Genomic DNA, 18,292 nt, shown 5'->3' with positions numbered 1-18,292 from the left:
GGGCTGCTAGCAGAGACCTCCGAGAGTTGTTGTGAAGAAACAGAGACAAAATGGCGTAAATCACAAGTAACGGGCTGGAGTTCATCGGCAGGTGAAGTGTCACTGCCCCTTGTCACATTGCCCTTGTGACATGTTTAGTCTTCCACTGTTTTCTAAGAGGGTGATGGCGCTTAGTCTATCAACCCCCCTCTCCCCGCCTTCCCCACCTCCCCGCCCTTCCCTGTCTAGGAAATGAGCCGCGAGGCAGTTGGAACCGGATCTTTACGGACAGGCAAATTTCGCCCACTTTCCTGAACCTGTGAAATGAAGGAGAGGAGAGAATCGACATGACCCTGTCGGTTCGAGGAGCCCAGCTGTGAAGAATGCAACACAGATGCTAATCTCCCGAATTTCCTGTCCATTCCCCCTGCAGGGCACTGAAACGCTGTGTCAAAGAGAAGGTGATCTGACTGCAAGGGTCTGTTGTTATTTGTAGCTACACGCATGAGGGTACACTAATAGCCTGTACCATGGATTAAAATTCAGCACGGTGAAATGGGTAAATGACTGCATATGGGATGTCCAATAAAATTGCACAAGCACAATGTGCTAGAACCCTGAAGATCACCAAAATATGTTTTATTTCTCACAAATGTTTGCAGTGGTGAGCATGTTATCAATGGCAGTACAAAATACAACTCAACTATGTTATGCTTGTTTCTCAACCTGTCCAATTTTCACTGTATACGCCTTCAGCCTACACCAGTTATTGAACCCATGCGATATCGATGAGCAGTGTTATGATGCATCATTATACATATATCTCCATCACTGATCCTGTTTTCTTCAACCACAGGCCAACTCCCAATGGTGCATCAAAATATGTAGTACGGTCAAATTGTCCCATTCTTCTTCAGTCTTAGCACACACATCTGAGGATGTACGTCAGCCCCACAGTCACAAGATGGCTGCCCACCTCTCACAAAACACTCTCACAATGTTGCTGCAATGTAATGGCAAGTTACAACACAACATTCCAGTAGAAGTCTGTTAGAAGTTGAGTGCCGTGTGTGAGCGTCCCTCCGCGTCCCCCTGTCTCGGGCCGTCACGTAGGAGCTGTTTGAGGATGGCGAGCAGGCGCTGCTGGATGGCGTGGCTGCGCTCCGTCTCCTCGCCCCCCGCCGTCTCTGCGCAGTCCTGCACCGCCCGCTGCAGCGCCACCTGCAGGGGGAGCCCCGCCCTGGCACCCAGCAGCGTGGGCGAGAACCACAGCCTGAAGATCTTGTCACAGATCACCTGGGAATGGGAGGAAAGAAGAGTGAGCTAACTGGGGAAAAGGGATTTCTTTCAGGACAACGCCTGTCTGAAAAGTGAGGCATTTATGCCATTCTGTGGGGACAATGAAGCCTCATGAAACTAAAAATGGGTAGAGCTGATGTGTCAGATAGGAATGGTTCTTTTTTTGGGAGAGTCTTTTGACTGGCTCATGCAAGTCAGTGTACATAGCACATGCTACAGTAGCTCAATCGATCTTTGAGTTACTGAAGCCTCGCTTTCTCAACACTGCATTTTCCCCATTGCATATCTTACTTTTAAAGCACTATGCTCCTATAAATCTGCAATGTCTGCTCCTTGAAGTTTAATAAACTCAACAATGCAATTCAAGGTCACTCGTCTACTATTTAATGTATTTTCCACCCGATTTAAGAAGCTTATGCCATGCAATATTCATGTGCTTTCAATGTAAATGATTTGTTTTTGTTGCCATCAGCCATACTGATTATACTCTGTTGAGACTCTGAGTCACGGTTTCCCATCCTCCGCGTTGACGACAAATAAACAGGGCTCGCTGAGAGTCGTGATTAGCGTTTCAATTCGACATACCTGTGGTGCATGAATGTGCCTTGTCAAAATGTGCCTCACAATTAGTTTTGCCCCCTGGGCTTTTGGAAAATAGCAAAGAATGAAGCAAAGAGTTGCCCTGAGAAGAGGATTAGTCACTCTTTTTGCAAACATAATGGAAAATTGCAGTTCCACACTTTAAGTCCGGTATCAACGTTTGAAAGTTATCTGGTGCAAGAAATGTCTAATTTAATTATGCTAATACTCAATCAAGTGTACGATTGGCGTGAAATCTTTCAAATTGAATTATGCTGATACTCAATCAAATTATTCTGAGTACTGGCATAATTGAAGTGTGATGGGGGTGATGGGGATGGGGTTGTCTTAGGACATTGCTGTTTGGCAAGTCAGTTACTGGACAGCATTTTCTACTTTGTTTTCTGCTCATGAAAATGTGTTATTGTAATGTTTAAAAGCATCAACACAAGCACCACTGGCCTGATCAGTGATCAAGATCATTATTATTTTGGAAACAAACACAACTTAACTGAAGTCTAATTGTTATTTAAAAATCATAATAAGGCTGAGCATAATGTTTCATAAATTGCTTTACATATTGTTGTTTTTTGCTCCTTATCTGCATGCACACACAGGCTCCATTGTTTTATATTGTTTGCCACTGAAGCCAGACTTTAAATTTGATTAAATATATCTGTAGACCCAGCTGACTTTATAATGATGATAATTATCATAATCAAAACAAACAACAAGGGGTTCAAAAACACCTGCACATGGTAAGAGAATTGAGCAAGAGAATATGGAGGTCTGATTATATGCATCTGAATTTTCAGACACGCATTATTTCATTACACTGTTTCACCGCCTTCATTGCCTACCTGTAAGTTGCTGTTTATTCGCTTTGAGCCACACTTGTTTTTATGCACATCACATTTCGAGATGCAGTCAAAAAAGTTGCAGTCATCGTCGTTGGTGCAGTTCTGCTCTAGAATGTCCTGCATTTTGGGCTCGAAGAAAGCCATGTCGACATCAATGGCCACGACCTGCCCAGCAGCAAAGACAAAAGGAAATTATGAGAAAAAACTTGAGGTCAAGTCCTGACAAATGTTAAAGTGTAAATGCAAATTACAGCAATACTGAAACCCAAAAACTATAGATGCTTAACACCTAGGCTAATGTTGAGTACTTGCCCAGGACATAACGAAGGGCTACAAGCATCTGTGACATGCAGTATGAAAAATAAGCCAATGCATGACACACTATCTGTCAAACATATTTCTAAATGGGATACTATAAAGATGTAATTAATGCTTGAATATAAATCAGGCCATTATTTCTATGTGCCTGCAGCTAAATCCCCCAACATGACAGCCGTCTGATACACAGAGTGGAAAACTAGATGCAAGGTAGCAGAATACATGTTATCACGACCATACCACAAAGTACCACACAGATGTCAACAAACATTGAGGAAAATGGAAAAGACTCATAAAATATGAATGCAAACCAATTTTACTGTAATTACATAGGACACAATGACTCACATTGAAATCCCAGGGCTTTGGGCTTGCATTTATGGAGCCCTCCAGGTCCTCATTTTGAAATAGCGACTAAGCATTGTTTATGTTAACATTCAGGGTAAATAATTCATAATTATGAATAAGGACACCATATGCTGTGCCTGCATATGTAAATGTAAAAAGTATAGTACATGTTCATTGAGAATGCCCTTTTAAAATTACCAGAATAGGAAAATCTGCCAAATGTGAGTCGGTAGGCATGTCTGTGTGTGTGGACATAATAAAGATAAATTCTAATATCATTTATGGCCCTAATAAAACATTTTGTACTATGCAATATAATCTTTGGCAATGAAAAATGAAAGTCTTCTTTTGAATTATCAACATAATGCCTGTGACAGCCGTGAATGAACAGAATGAAAGTTAATAATTATGACTGATGGTGGTCAGTTGGTAGGAAACAGAGTATGATGCCCCTGTCTCACCGTGAGATCCTTCCTGATGGCAAAGTTCTCTGGCTTGATGTCACAGAGGTGGAGGCGGTGAGAGAAGTCGTTCTCAAAATGCCGGACCATCTCAAGGAAGCTGAGGGCGATCTGGTGCACCATGTCCCTCTCCATCCAAACCCCATGGCCTGAAGAAAAGGAGTGTGAGAAGGAGGAGGAGGAGCCATCACCCGCTGACCCAGACAGGCCTGAAATCTCCTCCAGAGAGAAAAGGTTCTGGTTCCAGGCGTGGCCAGCGATGAGGTACTCCACAGCGTAGAAGTGCCCGCAAGACCCCAGCACCTTCACGACATGCCGGCTGAGGTCCTGCAGGACTTTGAAGAAGGCGTACTCCTCCTGCTGGAGCAACGACCAGAGGGAGGCCACCTCGGCCCGGGAGTAAGGCCGGCCCTGCTCCCGCAGTCTCTGGCTCCACAGCTGGGGCACCGTGGCGTTTCGCACCTCCAGCCCAAGGGAGCTCTTGATTTCCAGCATGGCGTAGAAAACGATGTCCATGGGCGACAGGTCGGGGGCGTCCTGGTAGTCCAGCAGACTGAAGCTCTCGTAGGAGGAGAAGTTCTCCAGCTTGGACTTCAGCACTACGGGCACGCCCCGCCAGTCGGCCTTGATCACCTTCTTGCCATTCTCGAAATACAAACAGCGCTTGTACTCTAGTTGCCTGGTCACACACAGGTCCTCACAGAGGTCTCCTGTCAGGATGCCCTGTTTGTACTCCTTGCACTGGAAGAGACGGTGAACACACGTGAGCAGCATGTCAGCCTGGGATTTTATTATTAAAATACATAACAAAATATAACATTAAAACCTGTTTTATGTTAAAAACAGTAAGGTATTTAAATAGTAAATGGCACCAATTTTGAGCAATTTATTTTCCATTTTCATACAACTGGCAAAAAACATTTTTCAAAACCCACAGTTTTATACTAAAACCCCTCTGGTCAGTATTTGATTTCTATCTGGTAATCCTTTATCTATCTTGTATTTATTGAAAATCTTTTTCAATATTCCTATTTTTCATTATTTCCAACTCATTCCTACCACTGGCAGGCAATTGGAGTAAATGTGTTTTCTTGAGTTGGAACCACAACACAAGAACAAAATATTGAACTTCTTGGCAAAAGGCTTGTTTTCAGTCAAACATGTCTTAGTAAGATGTTTCAATCCATCCATTCATAGACTCTGACAAATGCACAGGGAGTATTAGCTATACAGTACATCAACCCCAATGCAACAGATCATACTTTCATACTTTCGATATTCCTCTCAAAAATAATGTCTGGTGCCATTTTATTACCATTAAGGAACATGTATATAGGGCTCAGTTTGTGTTCACTTGACCACAGAACATGGGAGGGAAAAGTGCCTTTGAGATGCAGCTTGGCAGTTCTTTACTGCTTACATTTTTGTGGCTGCTGCTTCACGAGAAGAGGCTAGTTTGGCCTGAAAGAGTAGTTTTGAGATGATCTCATCATCAGCTTTGATGGTCCCATCAATTCCAGAATTGCTTTAAAATGTAAGATCTCAAATTGCCCGTGGATATGAGTTTGCCTCCTGAAACATTGTTTCCTCACATCCTATTTGAAGACTTTTACATTACATTACATTATTGGCATTTGGCAGACGCTCTTATCCAGAGCGACGTACAACAAAGTGCATACCCAGACTTGCATTCTCTTCCTTTCCATGTCGCAACCTTCCCAGAAGATTTAATCATCTCGATAATAGGTGTTTGGTGGAAAGTGGAAACATCTGCTTCTTTTGATTTTCTTTTGAAGTCCTCTTTGCATAGACTTTTAAGACAACTCTCAGACAGACTATGTCAGCAATCACTAATAATTGTTTGCTGAATCCTGTGAGTAACCTTCTTTTAAATCTTATGGTAACAATCTTCAGTGTAATGCTAAACGGAGGTGGAAAGGGGGGCGAAGTGGTGGAAATTAATGTTTAAGGAGGATTACATTCAAACCATTTTCAGCCACATTCCAATGTAAACAGCTGCCACCTTTAGTCCAGAAAAATGGCTAATGGCTTTAACTATTTAATCTGTTGGGCAGTGACAAATTTGCATATATTTTTTGTTTTTTCCACAGTAACTACTTCTTGTCTGCACAGCCACCACCAAATGTGAGCACTCAAATCTATAGCGGTCTGAAGTAGTGCGTGTGTTCCAAAAGTAGTGTTGCAGCAGTGCCCTTTTTCATCATTAGGAGCTTGCATCATCATTACAGAGCGGAAATATCTGTTTCAAGTAAAGTACCAAAAACTCGCCACAGGGAATTTGATGAGGAGGGAATGTGCATTAAACACAGAACTCTCATACAGTTCTTAATGAATAACATAGGCATTTGAATCATGGTTATGTTTTGTTTCTATTTATACAGAAATCAGACATAAATATGTATTTCTTTGTACGGGGTGTCTCTTTTTCACAGAACGGGACAAGAGACAAAAATCTGAAACCATCTCTCACAATAAAATAAAAACAAACGGCATTCCTAATTGTTGCTGGTTTCAACATCCATGCAGAATATGATTTGAACCAAGTGTTTTTTGTCCTGGAAAATAATGCTGATGTTAACAGTTTATGCTGTTATTTTTTGTTGTCACAATTGTACCATACCTGTACCATGTTACAAATATCCTACACATTTGACAAGATTTACGTTTGTTTAAATTGTACTCAAACCATTCGTGATCACCTCAAACACAATGTGACTTATTGTAACAAAAAATGTTTGCTCTCTGAAGTGATATTTCACAGCTTTAAATAATTCATTGAGAATTTACAGTTACAATTGTGCCGGTTCTCCACTATGATAACTTTGCCATTTCACAAATAGATTTTGTATGTGGTGAGATGGTTTTAATAATCATTGTATCAATTAAATAGTTGCTTTTTTTTTTTTTTTTTTTTTACAAATTCAGAGTCTCATGACTTGACTTTTCAGAGTCTATGCAGTTTGTAGAAGATTATTTTTATTAAATGTGCCCATTATTTAGCCTACGTCCTTAATCATTGTGTGTGTTAACAGTTGCTGCCATTACCGGTCTGTCCGCCCACGGTTTCTTGAAGAACATTCATAAGTCATACACTTAATATAGCTGACCACAGTTACTGACTTTTGCAGATCATCTACCAATTTATCTAGACTTATTTTACAGCTACTCTAATGAATGCTTGGAGGTTGGAAGTTGGAATTTTCAACAAAGAAATTCCGACCTCCGACTCTGAATGGAACGCAGCTCTGCTGTGTAGTTTTAAATCTGTGCGTAAATTGTTAACTTTGTAGATTATCTACTGTGGTACCGTGTATAAATTGACGATAATTTCACTGAAAACAAGATATTTCAAGAAAAAGGTTTATAGTCCTGCTTTAGAGAATGCTCACATTTGCCACCTGGTTGGAAATCTTGCTACAAATGACTGCTCTGCCTGTTACATGCCAAAATGCAACACGGCTGCCCCCTTCTGTCTGAACCTCGCAAGTATTTTTTCCCAGCTGGCGGCATTCTTGATATTGCTCAACACTTGGGCTACACTTAGCCAATTTAAAATGAATCATTCCTCCATGTGGATTCACATAGGTCACACAGTCCTGATCTACTCTTTGTCAAAGGTACTCATGTCTTTTTTTCCTTCATGCTTTATATGCCTCTATATATTTCTATGTGAATTCTGAATACCTTTTCCCATCTGCAATGGCATTTCAATTATTATTTACAAGCAAACCACTTTTATGATATCCATGTGCTATATTTTACAAATGTGTGAGTTGCCTAATATCACTACAGATAAGACTATGCAGCGAACTATTCCCTTGGCAAACTGGTTAGCACAGTTTGGCTACCATATAGGGTGAGAATGATATCTCTTCCAGAAAAAGGCTGTAAAGTCAAAATAATTTGAATTGCCTCCACGCCGTTCCTGGCATAGTTTTTTTCAGATTTTATGGTAAATCATTAGTGCAACATTTGAACAAATTACTTTCATGGTTGGTTAAAGTGAAGCTATTTAAATGTTTGGAGTATTACAGGAATTGCAATAACTTGGGGGGTGACCTGAGAACATAGCAGTTGCACTGCTGTAAAGAATTTGTGAGCTGACATTTAAAAATCATTTGGTTTTGTGCTTGTTGTAAGTAATTCCCCATGTGGAAGACAAAGTTAGTCTTTCTTATCAGATGCAGTAATCTACTTGCGGTCAGTTGGAATCAAGGGGGGTCTTTGTTGGACGGGCTCAAGCATTGAATCAGAGACAGACACATTCCATATTCTTTCAGCTCATATAAATTCAGCTTACAGAGAACAAAAATACTTCTTCACACTTAACGTAATTATGGAATTTCAGTTGACATTTGCTGAAATCAAGCAAAGCACATTATGTATGGGTTTCTGATCTTGAGGGCAATTATGGTTTAGAGTAGCACCTCTAGTGCAGGCATTCCAAGTCGCATTGCAGTGCATTTCAGTTTTGATAAATAAATGAACCTGTAATCATATTTCAGCTCTCCCTTAATCTTCTCAGAGAAATATGTAGTATCTATATGGTATATTACTCATATGACGTTTACTGTAAAGAAGGACTTCTTCAAAAATCACAGCCTGGATACTCTTCTTAAAATATTTTTGATTTCTGTTGTGAGATTTTTGCTTACATATACTGCATTTGCAGTTTAACAGAAGAAAGCTTGTGGCTGCTACTCATTGAATAAATAAAGGGCTGCGCATGAGCTGGTCAGTGTTGGCATGCAAGGAATGTCCTGAAATGGTGGATCAGGGTCTTAAATTTCTCACACAGTTCTGGATAAAATGAGTGAGCGTTGAAATACAAAACTAAGAATAGACCCTTTGTGTCAGACAACTCTGTGACCATTAGAATAAAAAAACATGTACACACATGCAAATATACAGTATAATGCTGCCATCGTTATATTGTTCTACTTGAAAAAAAAAGGAACAATCCAGTGCTTAGTTTCAATCTCCAAACACCAGTGAAAGTTACCGCAGTAGAGGACTGCTTCATAAATACTCTTTAATTGTGTAGAATGGAACTGCAGAGTGGCATTTTGGGTGGAAAACATTACAATTAAATGCATTCATCCCTAAGCTGACAAACAGAGAATTGTGGGTAGCCTGCTTTATCATAGTTCAAGGCTGTAGCTTAGAGGAGAGTCCTGCTTTAGAGAATGCCCCAATGATTCTCTCCTACACTATAAATTGTAGCATGGAAACATACCAAAATATGATCTGGATGAGAAGCAGCTTTCCAAAGGAAGATGTTATCAAGGTCTGGGACACTCAAACACTACTAAAGTGTATTCATATAGCACAAAAATAAAATACTGAGACTTATCTTTTAAGAAGGTGGCTCACAAGACCTCTATCTGGATATGGATATGTTTTTTGCAATCTATCATTCATCTTATGAGCAATGTATTTAATAGAACATTCATTTCTCAAGATTATTAATATAAGTAATGACATATCATTTTAATTTTAAAATTTCAATTTTATCTAGCAATGCTTGGGGTTTATTTATTAACATTAAGCAGTTTGCACTTATCACCTTCTCAAATACTCCTGTACTAAATCCCTGCATCTTTATTTTTTTCTGAAAACATTTTCATGGAGACTTGTAGGGAAAGTTCCTGCCTATTTGCCTACCCTCCATTATGTGCAGTTTGCCTTCCCAATATCATGCTGCATAAGTTCAGAGAATGAGCACTCAACCTGTCATTACTGCAGATTGGTTGTTTCAGGGAAGGTCATATAACTATCCTTTGCAGATTATTAAAAAACTTTATAGAACTGATTGAAACGTATAAAACATGCCTGCAGTCAGATGCATGTATGTGCCCAACAAAACTAGACTACATAACATTTGTCAGGCTATTGTAGGGTTTGGAGAGCACCTTATTCTTAACTTGATACTCATGAGACACTGTATGTCAAGAAGGAAAGAACTCCAGCCTTGCATTTCGTTAAGGGATTACAGTAATGTAGACATGTTTGTATAGATTGAAGAATCGCAGGCTCAGAGTTTGACAAGATCCCTTTCCCTGGGACTAACTTCATGAGTGATGGAGTCTGACTAAGAAATTATGCTATTTAAATCATATACTCTGTGGTGAGCATTGAACATTTTCCGTATTCACAGAAGATATCACTCTTCAGTACCTTATTGAATAAATCAATATGCCTATTATGTACAATAACAATACAGAGGTTCTGGTCTCAGATAGAGTTTGTATGGGAGGAAACTATAACAATATACAGTGTACTTGCACATGCCTATATGTTTTATTTAAAAATATTGTAGGAGGAAGTGTGTCTAGACAATTTAGCAAGATGGCTAAAGATGGTTTGGTTCTGATCTCTCTCTCTAACAATGCTTTTTGCCCACAGTACTGCTGCTCACTGGATGCTTTTTGTTTGTTGTAAACTCTAGAGACTGTTGTGTGTGAAAATCACAGGAGATCAAAGGAGTTTCTGTGATATTCAAATCACTTAGTCTGGCACCAACAATTATTCTACCATCAAACTCACTTAGATCACATTTGTTCCTAATTCTGACATTTGGTCTGAAAAACAGCTGAACCTCTTGACCGCGTTAATTGATGCCACATGATTGGCTGATTAAATATTTGCATTAACAAGCTGGTGTACAGGTCTACCTAATACATTGCTCACAGTGTACACACACATACACACACACACAAACACACACAAATAGTGTAACCATCAACTGAACAAGTGATTTCCACACATTCTAACAGCCTAAATTTTGTATGTTTCACATTATACTGCATCTGTCTAGGCATTTGCCTAGGCCCCATGTCCCTTCAGATATCTAAGGGGATTGATGAACTTTCCTTTGCCAAGTCATAAATATTAACATATTAGCATATACAGTTAGGTTGGGTCAATGTCCTGACAGCTAACAGATTCTGATGGGAGAAGGACTGTATTGTTTTCACCAAATGATTTCCACAGACTCCCAGTGGTTTGACAGCCACACCCACCCATTCCTGCATTCAGCAGACCTGTCACAAATAAAGTTATAAATTCCAGTATAGACAGACTAGCCTATTTCTGCCTGTGTGACTCCACGTTACCTCAAACATAATACATTTAAATTACTGTTGAAATATAATAATACCCAGATTAATAGAATTTGATCACATTGGGAAAACACTTTTGGGAATGCCTATATTCCAAGTAACTAAAGAAGGAACAACAAGCTACTGCAATTTTTTACAACTGCTAACAAGCATTTTTTTATACTGAGTTTACTTTTACTCCACACAGTTAGCACAACAGCACGATATGTGAACAAAGTTGTAAAATATTTTTTTTATTGCTTTGACAAAAAATGCATTCAATGGACACAGTTTCCAAAAATCTTGTATTCATTTCTCAGTCTGGCTAAACCACCAAAAATAAATTTCTACAGCCCAATTTGCAAATGTTTGCACATTCTATTTCAAAACTGTTAAACTCAAGTACAAAACCTAATGTATAGGCTAAAATTGAAGTGGATAGCAATTTGCTAACCCACAAATACTACATTGTAATACATTCAAAATGAGCAAAGTGCTAATTGAAGTTGATGCAGATTGTGCTTCTGATTGTGAATTGGCTATTTAAAAGAACAATCACACCTGATTCAGTTGGAGACCTGAAAATTTCAATTTCATCTTTGGAATCATTTTGTTCAAGATGGACCCAGGAAAAAATACAAAAGTATATGAAAGAGGAAGACAAATGGCTGGATGATGGAGGGGGAGAGGGAGATAAGTATGAACTTGTGGTGCCATTAAACATAGAGGATGGATGCTGGATGCTTGGATATATCAGCTGATGTTTGATCAGGCATGCACAGAGGTTTGTTCCCCAATGTATAGCAAGAGAGCACATATGGTGTGATGTTGAGAACATGTAGCCAAATGAAGTAGACTGGGTAGACAATAAACAGCATTACTGTACCTGAGACTTCCAGTATTTTTTTCACTGTAAACTACATCTATTTTACTGTATTCGATTATTGAAATTTTATTTGTTTCTCATTTTCAATTGTAATAGCTATATGCCAATAAAATCTTTATTGCAGCATGTTGATGACTTGTCCTGTTGCATACGTATACTGTGGTACATTCCATCCAGTAAAGATGTGTCATTCTGCATTGTAATGGAATGTTTGTAAAATAAAATAAAACATTGCTACACGATGAATCAAAGAACAAAAACAGTACTTTAATTACAAAGACAAAATCTGTCACTTTGTTACACAATATAAACATTGTAGTAACCAAACACAATTTAAATTTGTCAAAATTTGAAATATCTATTACATCAAATGTGTTTATTTAGAACACACTGACTGTTCAATTTTTTTCCCAGGTTTTTCCAACCTTGCACAGCAACATTTTCTAAACGGGGTAAGGTACTGCTTCGGTAAAAAGCACATGATGGACATAACCAGATTTGACATGAAAAATGTGACAACCACCCCCAAAGTACATTTTTTCCAAAGTTGTATTTAGTGACAACATGTTGTAGCCTAACAAAACCTATATAAATGATATCCACAGTTTGCAATGTTGATAATTGTTTGAAGATGAATTAATAGCATGGAAGTATAGAAGGAAAACATCAATTAGTTGAAATTTTATTTTTTGGCATTAAAAACATTAAACCGCCCCCTCACTTCAATGATGTGTGGCTTATTCATTTAGGTGAACTGAATTGATACCAAAATCTTTGAACAGCGCTTTCTAGAGAGTGAGATATAAGCCGTGTGACAACCATCTTCGGTCTCCTTTATGATGAGTTATGATAAAGTGAACTCATTATTGAAATATACTTGTTAGCAATTGTAAAAATAAAAAATAAAAACTTGAAATGAAAAAACTGCCTGTTGAATTTGACTTAAGGGGCATTCATCCATGCAATGTTTTTACCCTCCGTGTTAAATAAATAAAACATTACAGTAGCCCTACAGCAGACATTAACGTACCCAGAACAAAGCCATCCATAACTCAGGGGGAGAGAACGGTAGCGGAGACCGGAGAGAAAATTCTGGGTGTGCACAAAACAGATGGCATGGTCATTAAAACAACAGAACTCCGAACCGGCTATAAATATACTTTGACGCGACTTGTACGCGCGGCACGACTACAAGGGTGGCTTGCTCCCAGTTTCACTGGATCACAGTCTAATGAAGGTAATATACTGAGCTGGTGTCCTCACCCACTCCCTGGCTCCCGCGTCTGTCTTTGTAAAGGAGGTAGCCTGAGGCTCGTCTTTGTGTGTGGGTTAAAACAGGCTCAGGTTGTGAAGCGTTCCGAGAGCTTTTTGTTACGCATCACAAAAGGAGCGAACTGGCGGTTACAACATGAAAAGAAAACACTTCAACGGAAGTACATAATACATTAAATAGTATGTATGGGTCGGGAAGGAAAACATCTGATAATGTGAAGAAGACAGGTGTGTGACAAACAAAACTCTATTGTAATTATAGAATGATCCCAAAACATTGGAAACCTAGCTTCTAATGCAGCTGCATAATTTGTATTTCTTTTTGGTTGCATTAAATGAATGAAATTAAATTTGTTCATTCACATTCTAACACTGCTCAGCATTTCCCAATCCATCCCAACCATAGCATGATTTCAGGTTAATCTGTGGTGTGATATGGTGTTGAAATGTATATCATCAGAGATTCAATGCAAGGCTACTGATGTATACTTTACTGCAGTCCTGGGACCACAGATTTGAAAGCTGAACGGTACAAAAAAAGTACATCCATTTCTCCCAGCAAGTTCTCGTTATCTGAAGATATGCTTACTTAAGACTGAAGAAACCATGGAAATGTGAATAGGGCCAAACTGAATCACATTACTTTTTCTTTCATCGAGGACAGAATGCAGCTGTTTTCTGTTGTCTCTCTCTCTCTCTCTCTCTCTCTCTCTCTCTCTCTCTCTCTCTCTCTCTCTCTCTCTCTCTCTCTCTCTCTCTCTCTCTCTTTTTACCAGCTGCTGGCTGGATTTATCTTTTGGCACAATGCATGGGAATCAAAATGGGTTTCAAGGGACTTCAGTAACATATATTAAGGTTAAAAAAAAGATATCACCTTAATATAAGGAATCCTTCTGTCTGGAAACAATCTGTGATAAATATAATTATTTAATTAAAATAATGCAGTACAGTATCTCCATATATTAAGCATTGATATGAAGATGAACGGATACATTTGGCAGCTCCACTGACCTTATTTTCAGAAAGTGGTCATTTTTTTATTCTTTCACGAAATCTAGCCTGTTGTACCAGGAGAAATTGTACACTTGGGAAAGCCACTTAATCTTTCTTCAGTAGAGTCACAGCTGGCTAAATGTCCAACAGAAGGTGAGAAAATATGGACAGAGGGAATTACTCAGGAATGCATGCCGGGCAGACAGAAAAAAAACTGTACTGTATAAAGTAATACGTACAGTGGGGTCTGAAAGTCTGAGACCACACCGAAAATCTGGGGGGTTCTTTTCATGTAATGACGAAAATAAACAGAAAGTTTAAGGATTTTGTAAAACAAATGAAAGTTACTTCAAAGCTTTGCGAGACCTACCTGAAGACCAAAGAAGAGCAAGGAAAGCTGCACAATCCACAACTACCTGACCTCAACCCCATTGAATATTTATGGACACTTGAAGACTGACAAAAGCAAAGCATTCAGTAAAATCACAAGATGATCTTTGGAACATTGTCAAATAATGCTGGGGTAACATGCAGTCCAAGTCCAAGACAGCTCAAGTGCACATTGCCATTAAAGCAACAGGGGGACATACCGAACACTGAATTCTGAAATGTAAAGCAAGATTCAACTTTTCCCTCAAATCGTCATGCTGATTATATCATTTGTAAGTAAAAAGTTTGGATTAAATTAGAGAAAAATGCAAAATAGAAGCATTTTCACTGGCAGTCTCAGACTTTTGTACCCCACTGTGTGTACCGTAAATAATGTATACAGAAAACAGTTACTGTTTTTAAAGTGATTCCTTCCAAATTTGCTGCTCAAAGTTAAAAAATGAAGCCAAACACAGCATTCATATGTCATACGAAGCTGGTATCATTTCAATGTTATTGCTTACTGCACCCACATTTGCTTACAAGACCAACAATAACACACAAGAAGCCAGCATTTACATTGTGTTAGTTTCACGCAAACATACTTTTACCACTGCCCGCATCACACTGGCAGTTTATATCCTGGAATAGATGCAGCGATTATGAAAGAAAAACAACCCGAGATTTAGTCACGTCTCGCCACAGTAGAAATTACAACATTCCCATGCAGTAAATTCCTGGCTGGTTGACCAACGCTGAGGAGAGTTGACAGTGGTTTGAGCTTAACAGTGTTGTCTGACTTCTCCAAGCCAGAGGTTATGTGTGGGAAGGCCAGCTTGACTGCAGCTCTGTAGTTCTAGGCATTGAGCCAAAAGGAGTCACAGAAGCCAGAGTCTCGGCTTGCAGTTTGACCTATTTGTCTTTACCATGCAGATTTGCCATCAGAACACATTGCAGTATGATTGCACTGCGACCTTGATGGGCAAGTACACGGCTGGTGGAAGTAGTTTGAGATCTGTTAACACATTTACAAATACCTATTTGAGTGATTGATACCACAAGTAATGAGAACATTAATTCTCAGTTTTATTTGACAATTTCCTTTGGTTCAGTTCAGTTGGTCACTGGTTCAGTTCAGCTGGTTTTCATCACTTGTTTTTTCCTCTCTGATTATTTTGCACCTGCATTACAGAAATGTAAACCCCCAAGGGCTAGATTCTGCAAGCTTTTAATCTTTTAATTACTGCATGTTTCTGGTTCCTGAATTGGTTCCCTCTGCCCATTTTGCGATGGTTTCATAAAATTCTGTTAGCAGTTTCTATCTCAAGCTCTTGTTTTTGTCATCCGCCTAATCTTTTCAACTGTGGTCTCTGAGGTGAAACTGTACCACATGTCCTAATGGACTGACTGCAGCATTAAGAATTATCCAGTTTACAACCATTCTCTTTCTCTTCTTTTCTGTCATTTTGAGATTTTAGTGGAAAGACATTTTTGAGATCCCCTCTATTGCCATGTTTGGGACTGAAAATAGCTTATAAGCTATGGTGCACAACAGAGTCATTATTCTGTTTCTGCCAGAAACCTTTCTCTGTAATGTAAGAACAGATGTTAAAAATGCCAGAGCACTAATCAAAAAGCCCACAATTGTCATTATGCATTCAGCTGAGGGGTAAACCTCAATCAATCATTTTAATAGCGTGTGCTATAATGTGAAATTCCTGATAAGAAAATAAATTGGAATTACAGTATGAGTTTACCATGAATCTCTCTCCCGACACCAACCTAGCTACTCCAAGGGATATTCATCTGAACACTGCGTTGATATTAGAAAAAATAATTTTGCATGATTTCAGGATTTCAGGTTCAGGTGCACCTTTTTCTCAACTAAATTTACTGTCCATTAACCTGCCTGACAGGCACATAAAGATGCTGTTGTTAAATCTAATGCATGCATAATTAGAAGACTGTGGGAGACAATAAAAACAAGTCCCCTTAGTAAACACCACAGGAGCATGCTTCTTGAAGCAAGTTGATTAAATACATAAATCTCACACAGGCAAAGAGGAAATTCAGAGGCAATGGTCTGTTTCTACCACTTCTGTTTTCATTGACCTTTTAAAACGAACAGTTGGATTAAGTTTTTGTATAAATACAAAGAATACTTTTTGCAGTCTCCTGAAATCTATCTGTAGTAAAAGGTCATCAAGCTTCGCAAAAAAGATGCGTGAATTTAACCACAGTGTTCTCACAAATGTTGTTGACACTCTGAACAGGATTTCAGTGAGAAACAGAATAACTGAATGTGTGAATCATTTGCAGGTTTGTGTGCATTAGTATTTTTAGGAATCAATCTGTGTGTAGAGAGGAGTACATTATATGCATGTACATTACATACTCACATAAAGACCAGACACAAGTATTTGTGTTTGTCTGTTTTTAAGAAGCACAATAAAACAAATAATTGAAAGCCCCTACCACTCTCTGAAGGACCTGCTTGCTCTTGTCATTGGTGCAGAAATCGGAGAAAATGGTCCTGTGCACGAAGACCAGGCCGTTGAGAAACACCCAGAACCCGAACCAGAAGAGGGCAAAGAGGAGCGTGGTCCTCCGGAAGACCCTCAGACCCAGCCACCTGAGGATGCAGCCCCGTCTGGGTGGCCACATCGCCCTCCGGAACGACCGGCCCTGGCCGGGCACCCGCTCCTGCCCCGGCAGCGGCCCCGGTCACTCAGGAGCGAGGCGGCACCGGCATCTCTGCAGCCAGTGCTGGCGTCTGTATGAGAAGTTGCCATCCAGCCTCCCAGAGTTGAGGTGCAGTGGCTTTTCTGCTCACAGAGCAGGCTCTCTCTTCTCTCCCCCTGCCTCTCGTGCCTGCTCGCACTTGCCTGCACACACATACACACACACGTGCGCGCGCAGGCACACACACACGCTCACACACACACAGTGCCGTCCACTCCCACCCCTTCAACTCCTCCTCTCTCCCTGTGCTCCTTCCCCTTCTCCAGAACGGATGCGGCTCCCTGGGCGTGCTTCAGCCACACTCTGAGTGCTCAGCCAGCGAGCTGCAGAAATGTATGTTTTAAAAAGTAATCTCTCCCCTCGCTCCCCCTCTCCCTCTCTCTCTCTCTTTCTCTCTCTCTTTTCCACACATACACACACACACACACACACTCTTGGTTGGTCAGTCTCCCTCTCTCTCTTTCAGGTTGCCTGGACAGCCCCTTTTCGTTTCCAAGGCAGCGGGTACTTTGCTTTGGCGGTTCCTGGCACACTCTCAGCCCTGTGTGCTTGGCAGTGTTCAATGGAATCTCCTGTCTTCAGTGAGGGACATAATGGTCAGTTCTGTAACTGCGCCTGTTGATATAAATAGTACATTTGCAAATGGTAATTAAGTAATGGTCAAGACCTTTTCTCACTTTTAGATTCAAATTAATTTCAGAGTTATAATGTTATCACTCTTGGGTGCTCACGTTACACTGCAAACTGATAAAGAAATACTTCTAAAAATGAAGAATAGAAGATAGATAAAATATAAAAAGAGCTACTCTGTTTGCATTCTTGTTCAGGTCTCAAAATAATTAGAAGAGCTTGAACAACGAAGGCACTGTTTGTGTGAATGATAAACCACTGATTGGAATTTTAATTATTTTCCAAAGAAGAAACCAGAGACTTGCCGAGTGATGAGAATACTTATACATTTTTTAGCTCTCTGTCTAACTTTAATTGCCAATTAAGTAACCTAGTCCCATGTATTTTGCATAGATATTTGCCAGCGGATGAAACATTCAGCTCTTCAATTCAGTC

The 18,292-nt window shown here is 39.7% G+C and overlaps 1 protein-coding gene across 1 annotated transcript; it reads right to left on the bottom strand.

The window, feature by feature from the left end:
• Nucleotides 1-589: 589 nt before the first annotated feature.
• dipk1c (divergent protein kinase domain 1C) lies at nucleotides 590-17,518 on the bottom strand. The gene is made up of 4 exons (XM_061240511.1): nucleotides 16,961-17,518; nucleotides 3,845-4,585; nucleotides 2,718-2,882; nucleotides 590-1,275 (listed from the first exon to the last, which is right to left on the bottom strand). The coding sequence occupies exons 1-4, from the start codon at nucleotides 17,147-17,149 to the stop codon at nucleotides 1,030-1,032; spliced, it is 1,341 nt and encodes a 446-aa protein (XP_061096495.1). The 5' UTR covers nucleotides 17,150-17,518; the 3' UTR covers nucleotides 590-1,029.
• Nucleotides 17,519-18,292: the final 774 nt, after the last annotated feature.

This window comes from Conger conger, chromosome 4, assembly GCF_963514075.1.
Source record: "Conger conger chromosome 4, fConCon1.1, whole genome shotgun sequence".
NCBI lineage: Eukaryota > Metazoa > Chordata > Actinopteri > Anguilliformes > Congridae > Conger > Conger conger.
Note: the sequence above shows the minus strand (reverse complement) of the source record. Positions and strands in the feature narration are given on the sequence as shown.